The sequence below is a fragment of the Odocoileus virginianus genome, chromosome 21 (assembly GCF_023699985.2).
Source record: "Odocoileus virginianus isolate 20LAN1187 ecotype Illinois chromosome 21, Ovbor_1.2, whole genome shotgun sequence".
In the NCBI taxonomy this organism is placed as follows: domain Eukaryota; kingdom Metazoa; phylum Chordata; class Mammalia; order Artiodactyla; family Cervidae; genus Odocoileus; species Odocoileus virginianus.
The window spans coordinates 41,493,355-41,512,254 of record NC_069694.1 but is presented as its reverse complement, the minus strand read 5'-3'; the positions used below and the strand labels follow the sequence as shown (position 1 = coordinate 41,512,254).

Sequence of the window (18,900 nt, the reverse complement as noted above, 5' to 3'; positions counted from 1 at the left end):
CTTCAGGAGCTTAAGGGTTTGGGGAACAAGTATAGCAGAGATCATGTAACCCACACATGAGTTCAAAACTGCTTTTTTTAAAACTGGAATTAAGGACCAAGCTTTTTGCCTTATATGTGAACCAATCATGAAACTAAAGTTTGCTTGCTTTGCCTTCCCTTTTTTCCCCTCTAAATGGATATGGAAATGAAGATCAAAATGGGAGAAGGAAACATTTATCCATTTAATTAATCAAAAAAGATGTACTGAACATCCACTAGATGCCCCTGGCCCCAGAGAATCCACAGCCCCAAAAGGGGAGAGAGATGGGGAAACACACGTCTTCTGCAGCGTGATAGGATTAGAACAGAGCTTTGTGCAGCGTGCTGTCGTGATACCAGCGACGGAACTCTGCCCGTGGATTGGGGAGAGCTGCCCAAGGACGTGTGGTCCAGCCCTGAGCAGGAGGTCACGCTGCAGGGCCAGACTACGATGCAGACGTGGAGATGATGCGTGACGGTACAGGTGGATTTTCCAGTTTAGAATGCAGGAGCTACTGCTGAGATAACATTCCTTCTTTCAGCAAGGATACACAGTAAGCCCTCCTGGGAGAGGCATACAAAGAAATTGGTTTGTTTGGGTTGTGTTTTGTTTCACTTTGATTTATCCTAGTTGTTTATTTTGGGTTTTTTTTTTTTTGGGAATCTGCCTAAGAGTTCTACCAACTGATGACAAAAAGCTAAGGCTACAGCTCTCACTTAAATGTAGCATCTCAACATGGAAGTCTCATCTGAATTGTGCCAACAATGATACTATTTCCCCAGATTCAGAAACTAGCCCTATTAATGGAAAAGAACTGACAGCAATTTTTAAAAGGGTGGAGTGTGAGGAAGCAGGACAATGGTCTCCTGCTTCCTAAAGGAGACTGCGCTTTTTATTTCTTCTTCCCCTCCTTCTCAGGTATGATATGCCCTGCTGGCTCAGTGGTAAAGCATCTGCCTGCAATGCAGGAGACCCAGTTTCCATCCCTGGAGCAGGAGGATCCCCTGGAGGAGGGCATGGCAACCCACTCCAGTATTCTTGCCTGGAGAATCCCATGGACAGAGGAGCCTGGCGGGCTACAGTCCATGGGGTCGCAGAGAGTCGGACACGACTGAGCGACTAACCCTTTCTTTCCTCCTCAGGAGTTGTGAACAGGTGCGTGTACAGCACAACCAAGGCGGCCGTGATCGGCCTCACCAAGTCCGTGGCTGCAGACTTCATCCAGCAGGGCATCCGGTGCAACTGTGTGTGTCCAGGTGAGCTGGGCGCTGTGGGACCGGGAGCCTGTCCTTTCTGCCCCCCTGGCTGCCACCCCGAAAGGCGTCTGTGTCGGCTCGTTGACCACTTGCTGCGTTGTCACTGGGCAAAGCTCAAAAGAAAAAGAGCCTGGGCTAATAGAGACACAGATGTAGGGAACAAACACGGACACCACAGGGAAGAGAGCAGAATGGGCCAAGTGGGGAGACTGGGGTTGGCGTGTATGTACTACTGTGTATACCACAGAGAGCCAACGAGAACCTACCGTATAGCACAGGCACCTCAACTCGTTGCTCTGTGGACACCCGACTGGGAGGGAAGCCCAGACAGGAGGGGATATGTGCACACATGCAGCTGATCCACTCTGCAGCAGAGCAGAAAGAGACAGCGGTGGAAAGCAACTGCACTCCGGCATAAACCATAACGTTCTTAAACAGAGGAAGAAAAGGAGGCTCGGGTTATTAAGATAATAGCCCCACAGTAAGTTGGCAGTAAGATCCTAAGTCATTAGGAACAACCTGCAGATGTGTTAGAAAGCAAACTTCAACCAAGTAAGTTTGAAAATCTAATTGGCTGTATTCAGTGATTCACAAATCAGGTGGCATCCTGTTTATCAACTAGATGGATGCTCCAAGGAGTTCTATACAAATGGAAAGTTATTACAGAAAGGAGGATGGGGCAAGGAAGTCATTGGCAAAAGAAAAGTATTTTCTAGGCTGTGTGCGTGTTAAGTTGCTTCAATCGTGTCCGACTCTTTGGTACCCTAAGGACTGTAAGCCTGCCAGGCTCCTCTGCCCATGGGGTTTTCCAGGCAAGAGTATTGGAGTAGGTTGCCATTTCCTCCCCCAGGGGATCTTTGCAGCCCAGGAATTGAATCTACGTCTCTTACATCTCCTGCAATTGGCAGGCGTGTTCTTTACCACTACGCCACCTGGGAAGCCCTGTTCTAGTCTAGGGAGGAGGGGATGGCATGAGTTTTATGTTACAGATTGCCTCCTCTTCCTCTGGGGGCATAGCGGGCCAACAAGGTCAATTACCTCACTGGGTGTGGACCAGAAAATTCCAGACTGGTTGGGTAATATTCCATTTCTGGTAAAGACTGAAACTGCAGTTAGGTTAAGCATTAAATACAGGTTTGGTATCATGGGCTTTAGCACAAATGATGCCATTTTGATTTAACAAATGCAAAGTATTTAAATGCTACTTGTGTGGATGGGGGCCATTCTAAACCCTGTGATTAAGAGTCATAGCTGGCCCGGGCTTGGTGTTTTGGAAGCAGGCCAGGATGATCTTGTCAGAGGAAAGGTGAAAAGTAGACCGTACTCCCAGGACAGCAGGAAGGAAAAAGAGCCTTCAGACACGGGGAGCCACTAAGTCGAGTCAGTCACCTGGGGGTGGCCCATAAACAAAAAGGAGGGATTAACACCTTCCTTTATGCATAAAGAAGGGCTCAGCAAACTGTGGTCTGCCGGCCAGGTCTGACTCACCACCTGTTTTGTAAACACAGTTTTATTGGAACACATCCCACCCAGTTTGTTTCTGTACTGGTTAAGTCTGCTTTCATGCTGAAGTCAAAGTTGAGTAGTTTTAACAGACCGAATGGTTCTCGAAGCTAAAAATACATTCTGTCTCACTTTTGACTAAAAAGTATGCTGGCCCCTCAAGTAAAGGAAAGGAAAACAGGAGAAATTATTATTAGTAGAAAGGACATTTATGTTTATACCATACAGCAGTCTATTAAGCATGCAATAGCAGTGTGCCTAAAAAAACAATGTGTATGTCTTAATTCAAAAACATTTTATTGCTAAAAAAAATGCTAACCATCATCTGAGTCTTCAGTGAGTCATTATCATTTTGCAATAGTAACATCATAGATCACTGATCACAGATGGAGGGCGGTTCGCTCCCACAGAAGAGGAAAGCGACACATGTGTACCGATGGCTGACTCATATTGGTGTTTGGTAAAAACCAACACAGTTCTGTAAAGCAGTTATCTTTCAATTAAAAAATTAATTAATTTAAAAAAAATGAATACAGTAATAATGAAAAAGTTTCAAATATTGCCAAGAATTACCAAATGTGACACAGAGACATGAAGTGAGCCAATGTTATTGGAAAAATGCTGCCAGTAGACCTGCTCAAAGAAGCATTGCAAAGACCTTCAATTTGTAAGAAATGCAGTACTTGTGAAGTGCAGTCAAGCAAAGTGCAGTAAAATGAGGTCTGCCTGTTCAGGGTGCTGAAGAGGAATTACCAACTTCCCCTCTGAAACCAAATTCAGTATTGCATGTCCAGAATCAAAGTTTCTCTTCGTAGTTCACAACTGATGTTGGGGGGTGGGGAGGAGAAACATTTCAGAATTACCCGTGAGACCTTTCTAAACCCAAGGGGCACACCAGAATTCAGGGAAGGAGTCTATGGGGAACACTGTGTATGGTTTGGAAAGGGGATTCTGATGTCATCCTTCACGCTCTCCCCTTGGTTGAAAACCACTGACTTATTGGATTAAAGGGGTGAAGCTACCAAGTAACCTTCGAGCTACAGAATTTCCATGATTGAAGTGTTCTGTTTAATTTTTCTTGGACTAGAAAGGTAAACTTAAGTAACACTAGCCAAGAGGAGGATCAGGACTCCCCTGGCAGTCCAGTGGCTAAGACACTGCACTTCCATTGCAGGGGGCCCAGGTTTGATCCCTGGTCAGGGAACTAGATTCCACATGTCTCAAGTGAAGATGCTATGTGCCACAGCTAAAATAAATAAATAAACAAATGTTTTAAGAACAGAAAGAGGAGGATCTGACAGGAGAGACACAGTTTTGCTAGGTTTTAACATACACACTGGTGATATTGTTGGCTATTCTTGGTGCCATTTATCCAATGGAATAAAATGTCTAATGATTTGGAAAATGTGGTTGTTTTAAAGCTGGACTTTTTGGATGACTGGAAAATATATCCTCACACTCTCTGGGACAGGGAACTAGCTTTGACTCACTGAGCCAGCCACAGAAGAAAATGTGACGAAGAATGAGAGTCTAGGCTGGTACTGATGGTAGAGTCACAACACTTCAGCACCAGACGGGTGCGGACGATGGCATGGTGCGTCAGTCTGCTGGGACGCAGCGGGGTCAGGCGGCTGGAATCGCGTGAGAGGACTCGGCTAGCCTCTCAGCCTTCACGTGTTAGTTGCTCAGTTGTGTCCAGTTCTTCGACCCCCTGAACTGTAGCCCACCAGGCTCCTCGGTCCATGGAATTCTCCAGGCAGGAAATACTGGAGTGGGTTGCCATTGCCTTCTCCAGGGGATCTTTCTGACCCAGGGATCGAGCCTGGGTCTCCTGCATTGCAGGCAGATTCTTTAGCGTCTGAACCACAAAGGAAACCCTTAGTCATTAATACTGGTCACATGTAAGATATGGTGTGCATCTGCCCCAGTGGGCAGCAAGAATTTTGAGGAGGTTGCCTTGAGCACACCATTGGTAGAACTGTGGACTCTCAGGAGGCTGTTGATGAGGGAAGTGAGGAAAATATCATCAGAGATTGGATACAAAGAGATTTTGCTGTGTGGTGTAAGAAATTTCATCAACACTTATTGCCTGCAGTAACTGAAGGGTGGAAATTGTTCCTGATGAGCCAGGCGATGCAGCCAAGGCCGCAGCTACGCAGCCTGGGGAAGCTTCCGCCTGCTCATAGTAACATGTGAGAGCAGACAGACAAGCTAAGGGCTGCCCAACAGCAAGAAGCCAGGATTTTTAGGTTTCGAAGATCCCCAGCCTCTCCAGAGAAATGGCAAATGATAATAAAATTGAGATTCTGGTTTTGAAGGAGGGAGATAAACTGAGAGATTGGGATGGACATACACACCCTACTCTATATAATATAGATAACCAATGAGGACCTACTGTATAGTGCAGGGAACTCTACTCAATACTCGGGAATGGCCTATAAGGGCAAGAATCTAAAAAAGAGTGGGTATATGTACATGTGTAACAGACTCACTTTTCTGTACACCTGAAACTAACCCAACATTGTAAATCAATTACACCCCCATAAAAATCTAAAAAAGAAATAAATTGTTTCCGAGCAAACGTCAAATCCATGACACACCCAGGAGTGTGGTCTAAGGATGGAGCTGGGGCTGTGACTGTGAAATCATTTTTTTATGACCTTAGAAGGATCATGTGGTCCTCCTGGAGTACTGTTAGCAGAAGAAAGGCCCTATGAAGAGAATTTGCCGATCACAGAAGTTAACAAAAATGCCTGGGAACTTGTTCTGTAAGGAATGTGAACTAAGTGGGATTTAAAAAAAAATTTTTTTTAATTCATTTATTTATGGTTGTGCTGGGTCTTCACTGCTGCTCACAATTTAAACATTTTTAGTCATTTTTATTTTTCTTGTTTTAATTAAGATAATTTAAAGTTATATTTTTTTCAATGAGAAATATGAAACAATGGTTAAAATAGGAATTTGAAACCAGTGAGAATTTCAAGATAATGAGGAGAATGTAGAGCTACCTAAGTTATCCATAAAGTATCATTTGAATATGGTGAGACCAAAGGACGTCCTGGGAATGCTGGGTGCTTCACCAAGAGTCCCTGCCTAGTATGACAAAGAAGAATAGCTTGTGTTTTTGAAAATCATAAAAACGTTATTAAAGAAGTTATAAGACTGTTAAATAAAAGGGCAGGCAGGTAGAGGGGAAACTCACTCCAAGTCATGAAGAAATATTTTACTGATCATTGAATGATAAGGAAAGCAAGTTTAAAGTTTAATTGTCAATTTCTTTTTCAGTCTAAGTAAGTAACCAAGCTGAATTCCCTCCTTTTATTTAGGAACAGTTGATACCCCATCTCTGCAAGAAAGAATACAAGCCAGACCAAATCCTGAAGAGGTATAGCTATTGTTTTAAATGTTTAAATCATGCTGTTTAAAAAAATACCCCTTCCTTACCTAGAGTAGACAAATCCATAGAGACAGAAAGGTTGAAGGGTGGTTGCTAGGGGGTGGGAGAAAGTGAGTCGGAAGTTGTTTTAACGGGTATAGGGTTTCAGTTTTGCAAGATGAAAAGAATTCTGGAGATTTGTGCCACAATAATGTGAATGTACTTAACACTGCTGAACTGTACACGAAAATTGATTATGCTGGTAAATTGTATATCATGTGCATTTTACCACATTTTAAAAAAACGTAAAAATGCCCTCTTCTTTAGTACTAACTTTCTGATCCGTCATGGTGTCTATAGGTTTTAATATAAAACAAATAGTTTGAGTAGCTTGGGAGTTACCATAGTCCTGTTTGGCCCACAGTTAATGATATTATCAATAATGATATTGTCCTGTGTCCTGTATCACGCGTACTTAATCAGGTCGGCAGTTCCTTTGTAGATTCGTCTTGCCTTTGACCTCCTAAAGGTGCTGCAGGTGCACTCGTAGTTCAGCTCACATCACTGATGTCCGATACGGCTTCTGGTTGCAGGCACTGAGCGATTTCCTAAAGAGACAGAAAACAGGAAGATTTGCAACTGCAGAAGAAGTAGCCCTGCTCTGCGTGTACTTGGCCTCCGATGAGGTAAGCACTGTTCCTCCTGGGGGGTTCATTATCCTCAATCATGTTTGGCCACAGTTTGCTGATCAAAATAATGTAATTTAGGAAGTGATCACATGTAGGTGCTAAGATGTTGCATTTACAAAGTAGGGATAGGTGCTGACTTAATTTGACATTAAGGCCACTTTGACCTCAGCCACCAACTCATCCTCGTTCAGCTTTATGTCGCTAAATCTGATAGCAAATGAGGCAGTGAAGGATTGAAAAAAAAAATTAAAATTGCTCAATTTAATTAAAATTAAATTGCTCAATTGTATCATTCTTTTCAAAAATTACCAACTTGGGGAAAAAAAATAATGATTAAGCAATGATCTAATGTAAATCAAACCAGTGAACCTCCAAAACTGTGACAGCTTCAGCTAAAATGGGGAAAGCGTAAATCAGATTTATGTCCAGGAGAGGAAGCATTAGCATCTGGTGCTTTCAGTTTATTAGTGATTTGTTTAGCAGAATCCCCCTACATCCTCCTTTTTTCCCCTGTGAATTCTTACTTCTTTATATTCATGTATGGAAATTCATAGTTCTGTCTCTTTCCACTTTGCATGTATTTGTAACCAGTTTCTTCCTTATTGGCTGCTGTGTATTTTGTGTGTGTGTATGTGTGTGTGTGTGTGTGTGTTACTCGCTCTTTCCGACCCCATGAACTGTATCTTCTGTCCATGAGATTCTCCAGGCAAGAATACTGGAGTGGATAGCCATGCCCTTCTCCAGGGGATCTTCTAAACCCAGAGATTGAACCTGGGTCTCCCGCATTGCAGGCAGATGCTTTAGCATCTGAGCCACCAATGACATACAGTTGTGAAAACAGAAATGTTTTTGTTAGAAATATTTCTTGTAAGGTGTCGAGCCCAAGAACATCCCCTGTGTTTTATGCCTTTGAGTAATAACCAACCAGGAAACTAAAAGAAGAAAAGCGGGGGTAGGTGGCAGTGAAGAGGTGTGTTACTGATCAGTCAGCATCTCCTGAAGGAAACTTGGACACATCCGGTAGTTGATGAATGTGACAAATGCAGAGGCTGAAATGTTTTAGTGACAGCAGTGACTACTTCTCAGAACTATTTATAGCAGTTTTTTGTAGCTGAGGAAACTGCTGGACAGATTGTGATAAAGTGAGTATATTGACTTTTTTGATTTCTCTGAATCCATAGCTTCAGAAAAGCTCGTTTGATCTGGGGGTACTGCGGATAAGCTAAATTGCCCTGATTTAGCCAGAGCTTAGGTTAGCAAATATTTGGGAACACTCTGGCTTGAAATACACAACAAACGAACCTTTTTCTTTTAAAAAGATCCTGAAGAGTCCATATGTGATCAGACAGCCTGCCTTTTAAAAAAACTTAGAGAAACCGGGGGTTGTTTCTTGGTAGAGTGACTACTAACCCACTCATTTATCTAAATACTTTGTATGCTCATTTTCATATATTGTACTTTACAACACTCTGTAATCCTGTTATGATATTTTTTCCTTCCTACCTCTTCCATTTTTTTAGGTTTCAGATGTATTTAAAACGAAGAGCATAGATTTGAGTCTTGATTATCCATTAGCCAAAGGTTTAAGTTAAAATATTTCTGAATCTCTACCACAAGAATCACTTCAGCTTTAATTCTTTGGAAAAATAAAAACTCTATGGAAAAAAACCCCATAATTTTTAAACTCCTTTAGTTTTGCACAGATTTAGATGTCTGAAACTAGTTTACATTGTTTTCTTTGTTAATATATTATAGTAGTTATTATTCATATAAATTTAGAAAATACATTTAGTGTGATTCAGTTCCTGGAATTAGCCATGTATATTGATTAACTAAATGTACATCTTTTTAAACAAAGTTCTGTTTGGTGATTGACATGACCACTTTATCACTGACATACTTGATGATGTTCAAAAGTTTATTAGTGGCATAAAACTCAGCTAGTTTAGAATACTTCTGAGTTCAAAATGAAAATGCCTATTTTAGCCTAATTCAGGGAATGACTCTGTATCACAGAATTTTAATTTTCTGATTCTGTTACCAAACACTCTTAGAATGTGACATGCACTCAGACACCAGCAAGAGTCCAGTTAGCCCCAGATCATAAGAACACTCCGCAGTTTTAAATCATCTGGAATTTAATTCAGATTTTTCTAATTTCTCTTTGTGAAGTGAGATTTCCTAGTATTGTGAGAATAAACTGTTCAGCTGTCTCAGTCAGGAAAACCGAAGAAACACAACCTGGTTAACTGTTCTGTCTCCTTGTGTTTATCACTGCAGTCTGCCTACGTCACAGGTAACCCTGTCATCATTGATGGAGGCTGGAGTTTGTGATTTCAGTCTCCTTGCCGGGAAGGCGGGCCCTTCCTGTCTACGGTGAACCTGCTTGCGAAGAAAACTCACCCATCTTCTCTTTCCAATTAACGGCAAATTAATGAAAACGAGACCTTTTGATGATGTCATTGTTCACAAGAATCTGAGTCTTTAAATACATAAATCTCTTTCCATTCTGTTCTGAAATCATTGTAGATTGGTGAGATAATGAACTCACTGCAAAAAGAATATTTTAAGCCTCAATTTGTAAGCATGTAAAAATTAAAATGTGAATATGAAGGAAAAAAGTTTTTTTTTTTAAACGGTATTCATTTCTATTTTATTTTATTTCCCAACATTCAGATATTTTTGTACAGTTCTGCATTGATCTATATGTGGGTACTCATTTTAAAATTTTACACCATTATAAATGAACACCAAAGGTATAAAGGAGTTTGGCCTCAGTAACCAACACTTAAAGGGTTTTAGGTTCAAGACTACATATTGTTGATCTGTTATGTAAAAGAAAAATAATCACAGATATTTATACTTAATGGATGCCATCACTTTTCTTAGTACTTTTTTTAGTCTAACTAAAAAATCTTTATTAAAAAAAAGCAGTATTTGACATGGGCATAATAAACATACGGTTAACTAATTTACAGTATTTCTCGTTTGGGGGATATTTTTTAGATTAAATATAGATTCCTCACCAAATTCTGACATAGCAGATAAGAGAACATGAAACTTAGAAATAGTTTCTGGATGTATAAATAGAAATGAATTATATAACAATAAACAAAACTAAAGAAAATAAACATTTCAATGTAAATCCATAGAAAATAATTCCATAACATGCTACTAGGGAGAAGTTTTTTCTTGTTCTTTTAGTATTAGAGTTTTATGTTTGTGCTTTATTTGTTGTTGGCTCAGAAGATCAAATGATATGTATGATGCACCTACGGATCTCAGTAAAGGAGCAGTGATTCTTAATCTTTTGTCTTATAACTGTAAATATTAACAAGGAAAATTTTGAAATGGACAATAACAGGTTACATAAAGGTTAAAATTGTATATATGAAGCAGAACATGCAGTTGATGAGGGTGAGTTAAACCTGACAGCAAAGGATATTTTGACTAGCCTGCCTGAAGAATCCATTGATTATAAGATTTGCTTTAGGGGTCTGGTCCAGGTATTCCACTACTGGAGCACATATAGCTTGGCTTTTTACCTAGACCCCAGGTCATCCGATTTATCTGCAATTTTAGTTTTCTGCTTTGTAAAATTACAGAATTGAGCCAAATGACTTGGGTTTCTTTTGATGTGATGTAATCAGAATGTTATAACTTATTATCAAGTGAAGGAATGGAATACTGAAGCTTTTAAGTATGTTATGAACTATCTACTTAATGCTCTGAGTCAGTATACATTATATGTAAGCTATGAAAACATGAATTCTAAATAAATACATGATGAATACTACAAAATGGATTCTAAATATTAACAAATGCTCCCTCAGACTTTGTTTTCCCAGAGATAACTATAAGCATGCATGCCTACTCAGTTGTTAAGTCCTGTTGGATTCTTTGTGACCCCATGGACTGCAGCCTGCCAGGCTCCTCTGTCCATGGGATTTTCCCGGGCAAGAACACTGGAGTGGTTGCCAGTCCCTCCTCCAGGGGATCGCCCCGACCCAGGGATCGAACCTGTGTCTCCTGCATTGCAGGCAGATTCTTTACCACTGCACCACCAGGGAAACTCACAACTGTAAACTATAGAACATTATAAACAATAAAAAAGCGAAAACTAGCCCCAAAATCCAATGTTCTCCAAAGCTGTGCTAATCAAATTGGGTGATACATCAATGATCATGCGATTGAAAGAAAAGGAAAAATACATTTCATTCCTGTGCTAAGAGGAAGCTGGGTGTCACAGGAAACTTTTGCAAGGTTTCACAGAGTTAAGTGTTCATTTAGGAATATAGTCACTTTAGATGCTTATTAGATGGAATCTAGGTTCATCCTTCTCTCAGTAGGTGAAGGCCTAAGAAAGAAGCATGAATGGTTTCTGGCTGTTGGAGACTAAAATTGGCCGTTGCTTAAAGCAGTGAAAAACGGGTAAGACAATTTTATTTCTGAAAGAAACAAAAATTACCCTGAAAGGGGCACCGGCGCATATACACACAATTAGGTGGAAGAGAAGGGGGAGGAAAAGATAGAGGAAAGGAAGACACGGAAATAGAAGGCAGAATTAAATGGATGCTGACTTGGAACGTAAAAATCTGAAACGCAGCAAGAAGGGCAAGTGCTGAAGAAGCCATAAAAGGGAGAGGACAAGTCCTTCATCCACTTAATCGGTCATCTGAACAGAGGCCCATCCGCCCCACCTGAGAAGACCCTTAGAAACAACACAACTGAAAAGGTGGAGTGAAACTCCAGAATGTAGATGGGAATGCTAAGCCAGCGAAAGGTTGCGCAGGCCGTACTCCAGACTCTGCGGCGGCAGCGCTGCGCGTCCTCGCCCGGGAGCTCGTCAATGCCGGGGTCGGCGCACGCTGGGCCGTCAACCCGTGGCTTCCCAGGGAGACGCGGCTGCCCGGTCCCCAGGGGCCAGCGAGGCCGCCACCCGCGCGGCGCCGCTCCAGGGTCCCGGGGTGTGGACTTGCGATTCTCCGGGCTCCCTGCGGGATCCACCCAGCCGGCGCCCGGCCTCCTTCCCGGGACCGCCCTCGCCGCGGGCGGGGCGGGGTGGGGCCGCGCAGCCCCGCTATCTTAAATAACTGCAGCCTCGGCGCCGCCTGGGGCGATGCGCCAGCTGGAAACCTACTCCACCCGGCTCCCCCGCAGGCCTGCGAGCCCCTTTTCTAATCTGCCGGGCTGAGACGGGGGCCGGAGCCCGAGAGCGCGAGGTGAGTACCCCCTGGAGGGCAGTGAGTGTAAATTAAAGCGGCGCCGCGGCTGCAGCTTTGTGCCGGGCCGGACGCGGAGAGCGAGCGCCCCGCGCCTTCTGGTTGTACGCGGCGTGGAGGCTGGTTGGCCGGCTGGCTGTGTGTGTCTGTCTACCGTTGTTATTGGAGTAAGTTTTTGTTTTTGTTCTCAGATCCACCAGACGTTGTCGGGGGTGCTAACCTAGGTTAGCCCCCCTAATGTGCTGAGACTAATCAGATCTTGCTGATTGGGGAATATAAATAAGCCCCTGCTCAGAGCTCATGCTGAGTCTGTGGCTGTATTTTACTTATCAGGCATCAGCTTCTTATGGCATCCTTGTAATCTCACCCTGGACTCTGGCGTGTTTTGTTGCCCCAAAAGACTCATAGTGGGAAGACACCACTAACTTTAGCATCCCATCGAGAAATCCAAGACACCAGTAGACAGAGACAGAGCAGGTACCTTGCTTAGCCAGATCGACATTTGTTTCTTCTGAAAAACGAAAACCCCCTTCCCCCCATGCCTCTGTCGCGGGCCCGCCTCCTGATACTATTGGGGCTATCCTGTAGCTCATGAAATTCCGGTTTACTGTTTCCATTAGTGAGTCAATAGTAAAACATTTCAATTCAGCAAATGCCCGTGCATCTTCTCTGGGCCAAGCAGACCTGGGGACAGGAGATACAAATATGAATTAAATACAGTCTCTGCCATTCAGCAAAGTTCAATGGGTCAGAATATACCTAACAAGTCAATTAGGTAGTGTGGTTTACCCTGTACCTAATGATGTGAATAAAATGACCCGTCCACGTATTTTTTAGCGTAAGGTCTTTAGAATTACAGCCCTATTGACTAGATTTTTGCTTTTGGGAGGTTTCCAAAGAAGGTATGATAGGGTAAGAGAGGACAAGTCAGTGGTGGGGGCCTGATTCCTGGGGCCGACAGGAAAAGCTGCTGTGCTGGGAATGGCAGTTTGGCACTCACATTCATTCCTACCTGCTGCTAGCGTTCCTTCCTGAATAGGAGAAACTGGAAAGCTGAAAACATTTCTCAGATTCCGGTCCATTTAGAGTTCTGGATGTGAATTAGACTTCTGGATGGCTTGTCTGAGATCTCAGAGGCAGAGATGAGACAGACAGTCTCCCTGATATTTTTTTGGCTCTTTTCTGTTGGCACGGGAGGTGCACGAGATGCCGGTGGGTGTGGGGAGGGGCTTAGAGTAACCAGTCTCAGCATGCCGTATTGAATCATCAGCTTTCTGGCTGTCAGGAGGCAGCGCAGGGGGGTAGAGAACAGATTCTGAGTTCCTTGCCCAGATAAGCTTCCAGATCCCAGCTTCTCAGGGTCAGAGCTGCAGTATGTTCTTGAACTCCAAGGTTTCTCCCAATTGTGTCAAAAACAGTATATTCCCCAGTGCCTCATCTACTAGTGTTTTAGAAGTTACTCCTGGAGGCCCAGCCAAGACCCTGCACTTGTAGCCCTTTCAACAATCTCCAGCCTTTTGCCAAGTCACCTAATTCTTTCTATAAAATCTCTTTTGGCTTAAAATACTTGACATGGTTTCTGTTTTCCTCTCAACACTGCATAATATGTTTGCTATGTAGCCTCCAAAACTCAGCTGAACCTAATCTCTTCAGTTTCTTTAGATGGGGAATGAAACCATGAGATGAGATTAGGGGCTGACAGTGATTTGAACGCCTGCAGTTAGATCCTGTTCTCTCTCGTTTCTACAGAACCCCACATTCGAGTTGGCCCCTGGAAGAATTTGAGTTTGTTACTCATAGAATAGACTATCTCTGAAGTCTCTTATTTGACAAGTATAAGGTAAAACATTTCTTCATTTAAAACATTCTCAGAGTATGTTATATAACAAGAGATTGCTCACTATCTGGTTCATTAGTTCTGGTTTTTTGTTTGTTTCTTTATACGAAGATTATTTTATTTTATATTTATTTATTAGACTGTGCCGGGTCTTAGTTGAGACACTCTGGATCTTTAGTTGCGGTATGCTAACTCCTAATTGCTGCATGTGGGGTATAGTTCCCTGACCAGGTATCAAACCCAGGCCCCCTACAGTGGGAACGTGTGGAGTCTTAGCCATCTGACCACCAGGGAAGTCCCCGCTAGTCCTGTTGATGATTGGGAGACCACTGGTCCTTGGTTAGCACACAAACCCTAATGATAAAATAGATTTTTCCTCTGGGGGAAAAGAATTTACATCTCTCATCACATAAAGCGTAGGAGCATGATGTGCAGGGAGATGGAGCTGTATATGCACTTGTGTAATGGGGGAGCATTCTTTGTAGTCATGGGTGATGAATGCTAAGGAGAGTGCAATTGTGATGAGTTCTGTAGAGTTGTGTTTTTTTTTTTTTGCGGGGGGGGGGAACGGGGAGGAGACATCAGTCATGAGCAAAGCCTTCACCATCTATCCTGTCCATCCCCACACTCTTCTTTCCCTAAACTATGACACATGTACCTGGAATCAAAAGTAACAAAGAAAAAAAAAGTAACAAGAAAACACAAGACAAAGAAACAAAAGGCAAACATAACATAGGAATGGGAAAAGTGTGTTCCCCAGGGGTGGTGATTGGGACATAGGTTCCCAAAAAGAGGATCGGAGAAGCAGAAACCGGAAAGCTAGAAAGGCAAGGTCAGCTTCTAAATTCCTGCTCCGGGACAGCAGTAAGGACAAAAAAATTAAAAACACATAAAAAACAGACTACTACTAACAATTTACAAGACTGGAGAATGTTAAGTGATAAAATGAAAATTTATCAATTAAAGACCTTGTGCTTTCCCTATAATCTCAAGGTGTCTGTAGAGTTTTTAACAGCCTTATAGAGAGCTGTTAGGGCTTCCCAGGTGGTGCTAGTGGTAAAGAACCCACCTGCCAATGCAGGAGAGGTAAGAGACTTGGGTTCGATCCCTGGGTCTAGAAGATCCCCTGGAGGAAGGCATGACAACTCACTCCAGTACTCTTGCTTAGAAAATCCCATGGACAGAGGAGCTTGGCAGGCTACAGTCCATAGGGTCATAAAGAGTCAGACATGACTGAAATGACTTAGCACGGATGTGTGCATAAAGCTATTAAGTATATCTGACCAATATAAATGAAAACTCTGTGTGGTTTTTTTTTTCAGTTCAGTTCAGTTCAGTCGCTCAGTCGTGTCCGACTCTTTGCGACCCCATGAATCGCAGCACGCCAGTCCTCCCTGTCCATCACCAACTCCCGGAGTTTACACAAACTCAAGCCCATCGAGTCGGTGATGTCATCCAACAATCTGATCCTCTGTCGTCCCCTTCTCCTCCTGCCCCCAATCCCTCCCAGCATCAGGGTCTTTTCCAGTGAGTCAACTCTTCGCATGAGGTGGCCAAAGTATTGGAGTTTCAGCTTCAGCATCAGTCCTTCCAATGAACACCCAGGACTGATCTCCTTTAGGATGGACTGGTTGGATCTCCTTGCAGTCCAAGGGACTCTCAAGAGTCTTCTCCAACACCACAGCTTCAAAAGCATCAATTTTTCAGCACTCAGATTTCTTCACAGTCCAACTCTCACATCCATACATGACCACTGGAAAAACCATAGCCTTGACCAGACAGACCTTTGTTGGCAAAGTAATGTCTCTGCTTTTTAACATGCTATCTAGGTTGGTCATAACTTTCCTTCCAAGGAGTAAGCATCTTTTAATTTCATGGCTGCAGTCACCATCCACAGTGATTTTGGAGCCCAAAAAATAAAGTCTGACGCTGTTTCCACTGTCTCCCTATCTATTTCCCATGAGGTGATGGGACCAGATGCCATGATCTTAGTTTTCTGAATGTTAAGCTTTAAGCCAACTTTTTTACTCTCCTCTTTCACTTTCATCAAGAGACTTTTCAGTTCCTCTTCACTCTCTGCCATAAGGGTGGTGTCATCTGCATATCTGAGGTTATTGATATTTCTCCCAGCAATCTTGATTCCAGCTTGTGGTTTCTCCAGCCCAGCATTTCTCATGATGTACTCTGCATTTAAGTTAAATAAGCAGGGTGACAATATACAGCCTTGACGTACTCCTTTTCCTATGTGGAACCAGTCTGTTGTTCCATGTCCAGTTCTAACTGTTGCTTCCTGACCTGCATACAGGTTTCTCAAGAGGCAGGTCAGGTGGTCTGCTATTCCCATCTCCTTCAGAATTTTCCACAGTTTATTGTGATCCACACAGTCGAAGGCTTTGGCATAGTCAATAAAGCAGAAATAGGTGTTGCGACCGAGAGCGCCAGTCTGCAACAGTGCAGAAGCGTGGTTTTTTTAAGGAATCTATTAATGTTTCTGTCGTTCACAAGGAGGAATGAAAGGTGTAAATTTACAAGTGTCTCTTATCTATGCTCTTCAGCATAGCACATGTGTGCGGCTTTCTCAAGCAAAATCTTATAAAAGAAAGATAAAGTCCTGATGGAATTTGGGGGGACTCCATGATGTACTTAGTACTGGTTTAAGATTTTCTGTGACATAGGCGTTGTCACCATTTTGCAGATGAAGAAAATGATCCAGATTGACTGAGTAACTTTACCCAAATAGCCCAATTAGAAGGATTCACTAATTCACAGAAGGATTCACATTCAGGGTTTTCATGTCCATTTTCCTCTGACCACTGCATATTTTGCATATTATGCTCATTATGCTCTCATTGGCATTGGTATGCGCAAACTTCGCTGTATGTATTTTGCTTTTCACCCCTTATCCTTTAATTATGTGTTTTCTCTGCCTGTGATGGTCTTTATTTTCTTTACGAGATTAAGTCATTTTTCAAGGCTGATTCAGGTATGAGCCGAGCAGGGCAGTATCTCCTCTCCCCTGTTTAACTCTATGCCTGCACTTCTTACATTATAATTAAATGACCTTACCGTGGCACTCACTACCGTAACAGATAATCTCCAAAACCTCAGTAACTTAACACAGTGGAAACTTAATTCTTACTCATATAAAATCTCAGCAGGTGTTCAGCTGGTGGCTTTCCACTCATTGATTCAGGAGCCCTAACTCTTTTTATGTTATGGCTTTGCCATCCCCTAAGGCCTTGGAGTCCTTAGTTTCTAGGAAATGGACAGGAAAAGAGAGAACACGTGGAGGATTACATGGGAAATTTCTTACAGTGATGGAAGTACAATACATCATTGATGCCCATATCCCCCTGCCAGACTCGGGGACTTGGCAAACTGACCCGCAAGGGAGGCTGGGAAATGCCAGCTATCTGTGTGCCCAGGCAGCAGAGGAAACAGGTCTGGTGAGCACATAGCAATCTTTGTCCCTTTCTTGAAGAGACTGCATCTAAGTCATCTTTATATCTGTGTGTGTTACATACCATAGAGACCAGTGAAAGTCTGATGAACTTCAGTGATTGTGAAAAGATGGGGTTGCTTATCCTGTGTGCCTAAAATCAGAACTTACCACACTCCATGATGGTTGCCTAGGAAATGAACTGTCATTCTCTGACTAGGTAGCAGCCTTTGAATTTACATTTCAAATCCCCACACACGGGTTGGAACATAATAAGAGCTTAATACATATTTATTGAATGAATGAATGAGTCCTCGGGGGAAAAAGGGAGAGAGTTAGTGTATATGAAGTTAGGAAATACTGATCGGGAAGGTGGCATTTGAGTTATGAGAATGACTAGTAGAATTTTACCAAGTAGAGAAAGTAAAATATGAAACCTTAGGTAGCGATGGTAGTGGTGTTTTGTTGCTCTTGTTTTATTTAGTTCATGAGTAGAAGTTTAGAAAACAATCAAATGTTTGTAAACCTAACTTTAAAATTCAGTATTCATATATTACAACTAAACTTCAGGGATAGGACAGAAAAGAATATATAAAATGACAAGCTGTGTAATCTCTAATGACAAAAAAATGGTGCTAAAAAACTTGGCTCTGATTTTTAGCTATTGAAATGTAGTTTTCTAGATATTTTTTGAGAAATTTCAATAACACAAAGGCAGTGCTTGTCTGTCCATCCTCTATGAAGATCAAGAAGGTAGGGAGACGCGCATAGGCCAAAGGTTCCCCATCACTGCTCCTTTCCTGAACTTCTCAAAGCTGGCTCTGCAACAGCCACCTGTTGTATCGGTTAGGATGCTTTGGGCTAAGTAGCAGGATATTCAGCCAAAGCTGTCTTCAAAACTACCAGCTTCTTTTCTGATATGATGAGATATATGAAGGTAAGTGGATCCAGGGTTTGTAGCACATTGATATCAGGGTCCAGGTTGCTTTCTATGAGCTCAGTCAGTTCAGTTCAGTTGCTCAGTCATGTCCAACTCTTTGCGACCCCATGGACCGCAGCACACCAGACTTCCCTGTCCATCACCAACTATCGGAGTTTGCTCAAACTTATGTCCTTCGAGTGGGTGATGCCAGCCAACCATCTCATCCTCTGTCATCCCCTTCTCCTCCCACCTTCAATCTTTCCCAGCATCAGGGTCTTTTCCAGTGACTCAGTTCTTCACATCAGGTGGCCAAAGTGTTGGAGCTTCAGCTTCAACATCAGTCCTTCCAATGAATATTCAGGACTGATTTCCTTTAGGATGGACTGGTTGATCTCCTTTCTATCCAAGAGACTCTCAAGAGTCTTCTCCAACACTACAGTTCAAAAGCATCAGTTCTTTGCCATTCAGCTTTCTTTATGGTCCAACTCTCACATCCGCACATGACTACTGGAAAAACCATAGCTTTGACTAGACAGACCTTTGTTGGTAAAGTAATGTCTCTGCTTTTTAATATGTTGTCTAGGTTTGTCATAGCTTTTCTTCCAAGGAGCAAGAGTCTTAGTTTCATGGCTGCA

At 42.6% G+C, this 18,900-nt stretch overlaps 2 protein-coding genes across 6 annotated transcripts in view; both read left to right on the top strand.

Annotated features, from left to right (window-relative positions):
• Positions 1–485: 485 nt before the first annotated feature.
• BDH2 (3-hydroxybutyrate dehydrogenase 2) lies at positions 486–10,646 on the top strand. Its single transcript, XM_070452389.1, has 5 exons — positions 486–498; positions 1,143–1,277; positions 6,107–6,165; positions 6,750–6,842; positions 9,126–10,646. Exons 1-5 carry the CDS (start codon positions 486–488, stop codon positions 9,177–9,179), a joined length of 354 nt encoding a protein of 117 aa, XP_070308490.1. The 3' UTR covers positions 9,180–10,646.
• A 1,160-nt stretch (positions 10,647–11,806) lies between these two features.
• The window catches only part of SLC9B2 (solute carrier family 9 member B2), a 61,165-nt gene continuing 54,071 nt past the window's right edge, over positions 11,807–18,900 (top strand). Inside the window, exons 1-2 of one of the 5 annotated variants that reach the window (XM_070452230.1) lie at positions 11,807–12,067; positions 13,817–13,907. The gene's annotated coding sequence lies outside the window, so the exon portion shown is untranslated. The remainder of the gene's footprint in view (positions 12,068–13,816; positions 13,908–18,900) is intronic. The other 4 variants (XM_070452226.1, XM_070452227.1, XM_020901933.2 and 1 more) reach the window with 4 other exon arrangements.

Coding starts and splice junctions, on each gene's coding strand:
- BDH2 (XM_070452389.1), top strand. Junction 6,166..6,749: donor CCAGACCAAATCCTGAAGAG/GTATAGCTATTG, acceptor TTCTGGTTGCAG/GCACTGAGCGATTTCCTAAA. Junction 6,843..9,125: donor TGTACTTGGCCTCCGATGAG/GTAAGCACTGTT, acceptor TTATCACTGCAG/TCTGCCTACGTCACAGGTAA.